The 10950-nt window shown below is 51.9% G+C and overlaps 1 protein-coding gene across 1 annotated transcript in view; it reads right to left on the minus strand.

Annotated features, from left to right (window-relative positions):
• Positions 1-10950, minus strand: part of RNF220 (ring finger protein 220) — a 259191-nt gene that overhangs the window by 8830 nt on the left and 239411 nt on the right. Inside the window, exons 6-7 of the mRNA XM_015567539.1 lie at positions 7429-7472; positions 6862-6994 (exon numbers count right to left, since the gene is read on the minus strand). Coding sequence (XP_015423025.1) covers positions 6862-6994; positions 7429-7472 — 177 coding nt within the window. The remainder of the gene's footprint in view (positions 1-6861; positions 6995-7428; positions 7473-10950) is intronic.

The raw sequence follows: 10950 nt of genomic DNA on the forward strand, positions 1-10950 counted from the left end.
TAGGCATGCCTAGGTTCCACCCCTTCTGACAGTCCTCATTTGACCTCCATACTCAAGGCATCAACAAACGCAGGCAGGTCAGCAGCAGGGCCATTAAGCTGAGAAAACACCAAGTTACAGCTCTGTCTCCTATTCACGGCCAGGTGTCCTGACAAGCAATTCCTGCCTTGTAGGTGAGTGGCACCTCTATAAACCCTCTGACAGTTTGGGAGACAAACTCCGCCATCAATCAGAATGTAGCTATCAGGTTCACTTACAGCGTGTACCCCCCAAGCCCTGCCAACCCCCCTCCCCCAAGTACACACAGCTCAGCAGTCAGCCTCACATCCTCGGCTCAGCCTGGCCCTACCCAGCCCTGCCTATTGGGAAGGAAATCAAAGAACCCGTGGCAAAGCTGAGAAACAGGGCACCCCGAAGCCCCAGCTTCTCAACACTTAAAGCAGCCTGTGGCTTGAAGTCCTTTCCTCTCCAGTCCTATTGCCGCCAGGCCTGGAGCAGGACTTGAACGTTCCAGCAGAACATAGTTACTGTAGTTTCCCAAACCCTACATGTTTTCTCTTGCCCCCATGCCTTCAGACCGCCTGTTATGTCTGCCTAGAACCTTGGCCCTCCTGGTCCACAGAACACATGCCTGCTCACGCTGCCAAGTGTGGCTGGCTCAACCATGCCTTCTACTATTCAGTCATAGTGCCTGCACACAGTAGTTGCTCTATAAATACTTCCTGAATGAACTCCCACCTCAACAACATTCCTTCAACCTTTCCGGACTCATCCTCTGCCTGGCTTCACACTGAGGACACAAAGTTCAAGATCCGATTCCTACCCTCAAGGTGCTGAGTACGGATGAGACTTCTCCAGATATTTCCTCTAAATGTGCTCTTTCCTGTGCAACCCCAAAATCGTATTTATGGTCACTGACCCTCGCCAGATTGAAAGCCCCAGTGTGACTCACGACTGTGATTTCAGCGTCATCCAGCAGAGCTGGCCAGGCCCACAACAGGTACCATACCACACACCGGAGCAGTAATGGCTACTTGCTGCTCCAATAGGTCCTAGGAGCCCTGCGCTAGAAGGCAGGCCAAGGCCTGATTAGCTGGTGGCCTGGAGAAACTTCTCAGGACACAATCTTCCCTACCAGCCCCAGTCGACCTTCTGTTCCTCTGACCAGTCAGGCAGGACTGAGAGCATGACACCTCGTTTCCCGAGGAAAAGGGCTCTGTCTCTGGTCTGAGCAGTTTACTCTGACCCTGACACCATCCCCTACTGGAAACAGATGTTGGGAACCTCGCCCTACCCCCACAGGTGTTCAGAACAGGCTGCCGCCGCCAATTTCACTCCTGTGCTGCCCCAGCCTGCTCCAACCTCCTTCCTAGCACATTAAACTTTATTTTCTTAATGAAATGTCACTTGCTGACTTCTGGCAGAATCATAATAAAAAGAAACGGCCATAAAGCCGTTTTATGCAGACAGTGCCCCCTCCAGCTTACCCCCCGCCTCCCCTCCACCGGCTTTGAGAAAAAGGCTCCCCAGTCATTTTATGTTCTCAGCTGCTGGAACATCCCAAGCCAGTACTCAGATGCAAGATGGCACAGAACTCCTTTCCAAGCCTCTGGCTCCTGTTCCATGTAGCTTTGGGGGATAACAGGCAACCTGCCACTCCTGCTGCTGCTGCTGCTGCCCAGGGAAGGGACTCAGCTCCCAGGACCTCCAAGATGACCAGGGTACCCTTTAGTCACTAAGGAGGTCCCTTGCTATGGTTTGGCCCCACCTTTTAAAAAATATATATATTTTTATTGATTTCAGAGAGGAAGGGAGAGAGATAGAAATATCAATGATGAGAGAGAATCATTGATTGGCTGCCTCCGGCACGTCCCCTACTGGGGGCGGGGGGGGGGGGCAGCGGGATTGAGCCGCAACCAGGGCATGTGCCCTTGGCTGGAATAGAACCTGGGACCCTTTAGCCTGCAGGCCAACACTCTATCCACTGAGCCAAACCGGCTAGGGCTGGCCCCACCTTAAGGTGGCACAAAGGGCTGGGCTGCTGCCTACAGGCAAATTAAGCCTGGTGGTCAGCGATGCTCAACACAGTGGGTCCCAGTCCTGGGAGGGCAGGCAATGCGAAAAGTACCTTCCCGCCAAGTGAACTCTTAGCAATAGAGAAGGAGAGGGTTAAGTGCAGACATGATAGGCAAGTCTAAATTTTATAAAAATGACCCCCCTCCCATAAACTCATTTCTTCCTGGGTCATTGAGAAGGGGGAAAAAAAGAAAAAAAAGATCAGTGTTAATTTAATCAATTGATCAAATAATCGATTGAGAAACTGGAGACGCCTGTTTACTGGGGGCTGTAATGTCCTGGAACCTGAAACCCACAAAAACGGAGCCATTGATTTCCTCACCTACTGCTCCCAACAAAACCAGAACTTAGGGAGAAAGGCAAGTCTTGGTCCCCCCAGAGGTCTGTGCTCTCCAAAGGGGAGAGGGGGGCAGGGACAGCAGCTTCCGGAGAGTTTTACACTGGAATTAGTTACAGATGCAGTTACGGTGTCTTGTGTAAACGCCATCGATTGGGGAGCTGACAGTCTGGGGAGCTGCGATGCGGGACAATCAATCGGCCTGCAGTGTCACCTGCCACCTCGCTGAACAGTTGACAATGCAATTATCCAGTGTGGAGGCAGGGAGTTGGCGTGTGTCAAACGCACTTAGCCACTTTCCGGGCCTCCTCGATAACGCGTTTCACTGCCTCACGTCAGGAGAGACGCACAGAGACAGACGCCGTTTAAAACCATTGATACGTGCTCCTTCAGCCTGCACTCCCTCCGTCCCAGCTTAACAATTGTGTTCCAAAAGGCGATTAAATCCCGTTAGTCGTCACAGGGGACAGAAGGTGCCCAGCTCATTGCCACCTCTCCAACCCCTCCCACCAGGCAACAGTTATAATTAAAGGACTTAGAAGGCAGCAGCCCTAACCCTCTCCATTCCAAGACTGCCTTCAGCAGCTGGCTATTCCAACACCTGTTACTAACTGGACCAGGCAGAAGGGCTGTGCTAGGGGACATTTTTAGCACCCGAGCCTCCCATCTTTTAGAAACCAATGCGCCAAAGGAGATTGCAGTTAGGGCAAGGCCTGTTTCTCTGTGCCCTTGGACTCACAATACCTCTTACCCCTTTGAATTAACCTGGCCCTGAAGTTTTATCAAGCCATAAGCACGTAGAAAATCTGTACCTAAGCTGCCCTGCCTATCTGCTCCATGATACCTCACCCAGGATACTTGGAACCAGCCTCAAGTTAAGACAGGGACTCAAGAAAGATGCAGTTCCTCAGCCAAGATCTGGACAGGGCAGAGGCCCTGCACAGCTGGTTTTCCTAGTACCCGCCCTTCCACCTGTTTGATTCAAAGGAGCTCAATGCTGGATTCTAGCAGTGCATTTCCCTTCAGGGTTCAAAGACACAGCTGCAGCACCTTCATTTCCTATGCAGCCTGTTGGGAAATTCCTCTATCTTAACGCCCATGTGCCCTCCACATCATTATCACCTTATCTGAAACCAACCATTCCCATATCCTCTCCAACCTGTCCATTTCTTTCTTTCTCTCTTTTTTTTCCTTCCTTCCTTCCTTTCCTTCCTTTCCTTCCTTCCTTCCTTCCTCCCTCCCTCCCTCCCTCCCTCCTCTTTTTCCCATTTCTAATTATGAGCTCCAGGCTCCTCAAAACTGCGGAACTTTCACTGGCAACCAATACAGGGAAAGGATCAAATCTCACCACTTTAAGTCTCTTCTCCAGAGCCCAGGAGCTAGACAGGAAATGAGGGAAGGTGTGGCTCACTGACAATGTATCTCACTGACTACAGGTAGGAGTAGGTTTGCTCCAAGGGCTGTTATTAGGTTTTCCCTGTGGCTTGCTGCTCTAGCCAAGACGCCCCTTGCTCTGCCCAGGGCTGGCATGGCGCCCAGAAGAGCATCTTTTCCTCCTCACCGCTGAGCTCTTTGAAGGGAACGCTGTGAAGCACTAGGCTCTGTGTGCCGCCTGCACGCAATCGTAACTGGGTGGGAAGGAATGGCAGTAGCAGGTTAGCAAACATACGGTTCTTAGAGGACAATCAACAGCCCAGGGCTTCTCCTAGAACTGGGAAGGCCAGTGTTCCCTAGACACTGAAAGTTCCTGCCAACTTGCTCTCTTGACATCTTTACCCATTTCCTTAGTCTCTTCAAGATCTATTTCCAGCTGGTCCTGTCTCAGTGCTTACCTGCTCTGTCCGGTCCTTCATTTTGTCCTAAAATACCAATTCTCAGCACTCCCGGGTCTGAGCTATCTGGGCCTCACCCTCAGTAACCACAGGTCCCAACTCCAAGGCCTGCTCTCCTCAGCCAGGTGTCTCCACCAAAACTCCTGCTTGCCCACTGGCTCCACAGCTGATTACATTCTAGGCAACTGATTTGCTCCATCAGACCAGCTCCCAGTGGGCCTGATGGGAAGCTTTACTGACGATGACGAAGGGGCCCTGGTCTGGGAGGAGGGGTAGGGGACGATCAGATACAGGAACTTATCTGCAATTCTTCAATTCTTTCATATCTAACAAGGACAGCAATCTCTGTTCTGTCAGCACACACAGCACAGCTTAAATGGGCCTCACTGCCTGCTCATCCTGCTTCTGCTCCCTTCTCTCTGAAGTCGGCCGGGCAGCTTCTTCAGCCGGCGTTATCACTCCCTCTAACCGGTCTTGGCAGGCAATCTAATTCCTCCTGAAAAGGTCACCGCCATTTTAACTGCCTTTCAATCACATTAAGCACGCGCTGCCCGGCTTGCGGCCCGGCCCGCCCGGCGGGCGATCAATGCGATGCACTGACACCAGCCCGCCTGGCGGGGCCACACCCAACCCCTCAAGAGTTGGGGCCTAGTGGTCCTGGCCAGGGAGCGTAGACTGACAGATGGTCAGCTTGTGCAGACAGGTTTTCGGGGCAGCGGCAGTCAGAATGAGCCAGGGCTTCCTTTGATAGTCCCCCCACCCCCTGCCCCACTGAGGAGCCTCAGCCTCCTCCGCTCCACTGCGCCCAGCTCTGCCTTGTAGCCCCCGCTGATCTCACTGTAAAACAGCCTTTCAAGTCTGCCTGTCTTTTGACTGCACTAAGCTGTTTAAGAGGCAGCAGCAGCTTCTATCAGGAAAGCTGGAGCAATTCTCTGCAGATAAAGGCACCTCTGGCCCCTGTTCCCTCTTCAAGTCTCACTCTCATTCTCGCTCTCCAAATCGCTCAAAGAAAAGCCCCCTTTGAACTCCCTTCAGGAATTCTTGAAAGGAACAACCTCACAGTGTAAACACTCAGGGAAAACTGACACCCGCCCAGGGCCTAGGAGTCCCTCATGCCTGCTCTGTAAATGCATCCCAGTGTAGGGGAAATACTATGTCAAATCATCAAGCCCTATGCAGCTTTATCCCCCTTAAGCCCTGTCTGATGCCCAGAAGCCATCATGTCCAGTTCAGGGCCAAGAAACCTTGACTAAGAAGTTGCCACAGCAATGGAGGATGTGACTATTTGCAGCAGCCAACACAGTGAGCCCAGAGCAGCATCGTGGAATAGACCCTGCACGGGCTGCCGCCTGTGTACAACTCACAGGATCCTGGGCTTTGCTGCTCATTCTCTAGGACAGGACCAGAGTGAAATGATAAACGAACATTCCCCAGCTCCAGTTGGGTCTGATGAACCTTACTGATTTATACTTTGGCTTGTCCCCAAACACTTGGATAATGTGAGAAGCCCAGAGGCATAAGAACCCGCCTGGGCTTGGAGCCCCTTCGTGTAGCCAGTCTGCACTGGACAGCACCGTGAAGACCAGGCCTCAGCACCAGCCCCAAGAGCAGGGCCCCAAAGAGACAGAGACCCTCTTCCAAGCTACTCTGAGGTTCCCCAGAGACCAGCACAGAGTATTCTCAAGGGTGATGCCCAGAGAACTGGAGGCAGATGGGAAGCAGACTGGCTCACTTAATGACCACAAGCTGCAGTGCCAGCTGTGCTTGCGCACAGAAAGAGAGAAGAGCTGGAGGCCAGGAGGCAGACAGCTTCCTCTTCCCCTGCCCAAGGCAGGAGAGTTTGACAAAAGGACACTGACCCTGGGCACCAGTCTGCTCTCTGATCTGGTGTGAGTGGGGCCACGCCATATCCCTCCAAGGAGCTGGGAGGGCAGTGAGCTGGGCAGGGCCCTGCAGACCTCTTGCAGCAACTGGGGAGAACCCAAGGGAAGCTGGGAGCAGCTGGGCCTAGACCCCTCATGCTTCAGGGCAGAGGGGCCCATGCAGAAGGGATGGGAACAGAGCTAAAATGAGATTCACCAATGCAGCTCATAGGAGGTCAGATTTTGCCATAACTCACTCTCTCCTCTTTAACTGATTTCTCTGACATGGGGCTGAGGAGGAGGAGGAGGAGGAGGAGGAGGAGGAGGAAAATCCAATGTGTTTGCCTGGAAGCCCTCAGGGCCCCCAGTGCTGGAGGTGTACATCAGGTTGCTGGATTCTCATTTATCAGCCTTAAGAGGGATAGAGTGATAAATGCATAACCGTCCCTTTAATATTTTATGCAGGTGCTAACGTGGCTTGGCTGTCACCTTCAATGTATCACCCGAGGCCGAGAGCCCCCCTTGTCACTCCTAGCTTGCAGCCTCACAATTCCATTTCCCCACCCAAATACTTCCATTTTAATATGCACATCACAGGCAGGCAGCACAGTCACAAAGGAGCCCTGCCAGCTGCAGTTCCCATGTGGTGGAACGGATGACCGGCCACCAGCCCTGGCCTTTTGGCTCCCAACAGATGGATACCCAGCACAGGCCTGGCCACCAGTGCCACTGCCTATGTGTCGGCTGCTTGTACCTCGGAAACCACCTTCCAGGAGAGTGGTGGCCCGTATCCGTTTCTGCCCGCACCACTCATACTCCTCAAAGCGGTTGCTGTTCTCATGCTCGATGTCCACAGCATCCTCCTCAGCCATGCAGGAGCCTTCCCTCTGTGAAGAGGAGAGCAGGATCACGTGGGTCTCAGGCCATCCCTGTCTCCCCCCAGGGCCTGCAAGGAAGGCATCACCCTGGCCCCCGCTGTGGTATGCCAACCCCAGCTCTAGGGCTCCTGTGAAGTAAACCAACCTAGAGGTCAAAGACCTGGGCCTCTTCCCAATCATTTGCCACTGGTGCCCCAGGGGAGGAGTGGGAAAGTGAAAGCAAAGGAAGAGAGCAAAAACAGAGAGGAAGAAGCTGCTGAGACCACGTGAAGACCCCAATAGCACAGAGATCTGGAGGCAGTCAGCAACTAGTCTCAGGGGAACGAGGGAAGGGAGGGGGAGGTAGGTGGTGATGGCCCCTCTACCTTAGAAAGGCAATGCTCCACATGCCTACTCATCTCCTGCTCCGATCCTGCCAGGGGGCGGCTGCACAGGGGACATACCTGCCCTTCATCTTGCTTCCTCCGTTTCATTTTCCCAATCCGAGCTGCATGGAGAAACCGAAAACAAAGCACAGAACAGGCAGACGGTCACTGTAGCTCCCAGGGTCCCAGTGCAGCTGACACATCCTGACCTCCTGCCAGCCATTAGCCCCTTAGTTCGGTGCCTGATCTGGCCCTCATTATGCAGCACCTTCTCCTTTGGGGACTGGCACTTGCCAAGAGCACCTGGGGAGGAGACTGAAGCTAGGCTAGTGAAGTGCTACTCATCACAGCTGACTCAAGCTCAACCTATACCTCCGTACCGGCAGAATTCAAGAAGTCCAATGAGCAAAGACACTCCACGTTGCTAGGTGTCTCCCTAGAAGGCCAAAGACCATGGGCTCTTTTGGTGCCAGATATACAACTTTAGAGAACATCTCTTGATTAGAATCCAAAGTCCCTCGGGGGGCCTGATGATTTCACTCATCAGGTAAAATCCACTTTGCTCCTGGGCCAAGAGCCTAGACATCCCAGGAAGGAATTCTCTCATGGCCACTGGTCCCATTTTACAGAAGAGGAGACCGAGGTCCAGTCATAAAGATATAGAGAGTTTGAGTCAGAAAGCCACAGTACCTTGAGAGGGTAGCCCTGACTGTGCCTACCCAAATCTGTTCCATCATTTCTAATCAGTGCAGAGGGGCTGGCAGGCCCCCGAGGCAGAGGGCTGCCTGCCATGCTGTCCCGCAGGGGGCTCAATTCCAAAGTGCACACCGCAAGCCCACAGCACTGCTAATTAATGCTGAGAGATGCAATCATTTCTAATTAGCTCACTAATCCCTCTCTGCAGCCCTCCTGTCACCGAAGCAGGAAGGGGTCAAAACAAGGGACTCTTCCTTCCAGCCCCTCCCTGGATGCAACAGCAGAAGCAGGGGTAGCCACTCAGAGATCAGATGGATTGGGATTAGGCGGAAGGGGAGTTAGCCAAGGAAGGGAAGGTTCCCCACTGCAGGGCCAGGAAGAACTTTGTCAGGGACACTGACCCTGGGGGGAAGCTCATGAATGCAGATTAGGGAGGGGGGCACAGTTGAGAATTAATACAATTTAGAACTTCAATTGTGTTAGGCTCAGAGCCAAATACCTTACACAAGGTAGCTCATTTAATTCAATATCCTGTAGATCAGGTGCATTATCCATTTTAACAGATCAAGAAACTCAAGGCTCAGAGAGATCAAGGTACTTTTTAAGTAGCAAAAAAGGGGCAAAGGCAGGATAGGAAACCATAGCCTAAAGTGTTTTCCTGTCTTAAGAGTCCCCTTGATTGATCAGCATCAACAAAGATCAATCCCGTGAGTGTGCTCGGGCAGTAAGAATATGCACTTGGGGTCCAGCTCCTGCTTGTTGAAGGTCTGAGGCAGGGAGCTATTCCAACTCCAAAACAGAGTAGTCCTAGAAAGACCTAACTCAATAGGAAAGTTACTATCCCAGCAGGACTGAGCATGGAGTTTGAGAAACATTGGTCTGTGGCCTGGCCCAACTCTACAATTTCCTGTGCTTTTGCTATAGATGTGATCATGTTGTGGTGCCCCACTTGATTTTGTGGATACAGATCTAAATTCCTTTGTCTTGACTGCCCTAACCCTTGCTATCTCAGGTTCACGTCACCTTGACACTCTAGAGCAGCAATTTTCAACCAGTGTGCCACAAGAATTTTTAAAACATGCGATACCTGACTATTTACTCTTTTCCCTTAGATTGTTAAATAAAAATATGACTACAGAAGATGGGGGTGAAGGAGGGGGAGGATGGGAGATGGGTAGGAGGTAATCAACCAAAGACCTTGTGTGCATATATGCATAACCCGTGGACACAGACAATAGGGTGGTGAAGGCCTGGGGGTTGGCTGGGGCTGGAGGAGGTCAATGGGGGAAAAAAGGGGACATATGCAATACTTTCAACAATAAAGAATTATTGTAAAAAATATGGCTACAGGCAACACAACAATAGCCTTCTGGTGTGAATGAATCAAAATTATATCTATTTTTTGTCAGCTTGGCAAAAAATATATATTTTGGTTTGCCACAGAATTTTAGTAATTAGTTTACTTGTGCCATGGGATGAAAAGGTTGAAAAATCTCTGCTCTAGAGCCAGGGCTGGGCTGGAGAAGGGATGCCAGAGATCGGAAAGGCATGGAGCAAAGGACCTGAGAGTGCTAGAAGTTTGTATGAGACAGTGTGAGAATAAAAAGGTCCTTTACCTATCATGCCTAGAGCCCAAAGGGGTGCCTCCCTTATAAGACGGGGACTATGATAAACACTGTGATGACTGAATAAAGAAATGAATCTCACAGAATCACCAAAGAGGGCACAATAGTGGATGCTCTCCTTACCCAGGCCTCCCAGCACAGAAGATCCCTTGTAGTCCCAGGAAAGCACCCTGACGGATTAAACATCACCTGGAAGTTCTCCGATAATCAAGGTAGGTTTGGTTATCTTCTCGCCAAAATAACCAAAGTGTGGGAGGAGAAGTTTCGCTCCCTACACAGAGGCGACCTCTGAGTAGGTAAAGTCAGATTTGCCATGGAGATAGATAGCATGGCATGGCTGGGGAAGCCCAGGCTTTGGCGGTAAACAAACTCCAGTTTAAATCATGGCTCAGTTACACCCCAGCTGTGTGATTTTAAACAAGTCAGTGTCACCTCTGCAAGCCTCAGTTTCCTTATCTACAAATCGTGTGTTAACACCTTCCTCTTAGAAGTGTTATGATAATGCTCAACATGGTGTCAGCCCGTAATGAATGCTTTCCCTTTCCCAGAATGAGGCTCAGCCTGGCCGCAGAAACTAAGTGGCAGGAGTTGGGAATCATTTACCAGCTGGCCCAGAGACCCTAAGCCCCTTACAGCCAACCCCCAGACAGACCACACCCCAGTCAGTACAAAAAGCCAGGCTCATTCAATCGTGTTCTGCAAATAGGAATACTCCAGAGGTTTGAATCCAAGAGGGGAAAGGGGGGACGCCAGGTAGTGCATACACGGTGCGCTTTCAGACAGAGCTGTCGAGCCCACGCTGATCACCTTTGTGAAATGTGGGCCGACCGATAACTCAAAGAGCCCTGCGATGAGTTAGTTCCTGTTGCCGTGGGAACTCCTGATCTCACTGCATTGTCAAGTCTCGGCAGCGAGGCCGCATTCACACTACTGGGCACTGATTAAAAACTGGGAGAAAAACATCCTCAGCGCCCTGCCGGCTCGTACAGTGAGGTCCCCGTAGTTTGCAAATTCAAAGCTGAGCTCCCGAGTGGAATTGTGCGGCGTGTTCCTCATCCTCTGGCGCTTATTGCCCCCCAGGGCTCTTCAAGGCCTTGAGAGAGGCTTGGGCAAAAGTTGGGGACCATACCCTCCATGTGACAGACGGGGAAACTGAGGGCGGCCCCCTCGGTTAGCACACACTCACGCACGGTGACTGCGAGGAAGCCAGCGGGGCCCAATGTCGGAGAGAGCCGGGCTAAGCCAGGAGCTGCAGGCAGCGAGGGAGGGAGGAGGCCGG

This window comes from Myotis davidii, unplaced genomic scaffold, assembly GCF_000327345.1.
Source record: "Myotis davidii unplaced genomic scaffold, ASM32734v1 scaffold924, whole genome shotgun sequence".
Taxonomy (NCBI): Eukaryota; Metazoa; Chordata; class Mammalia; order Chiroptera; family Vespertilionidae; genus Myotis; species Myotis davidii.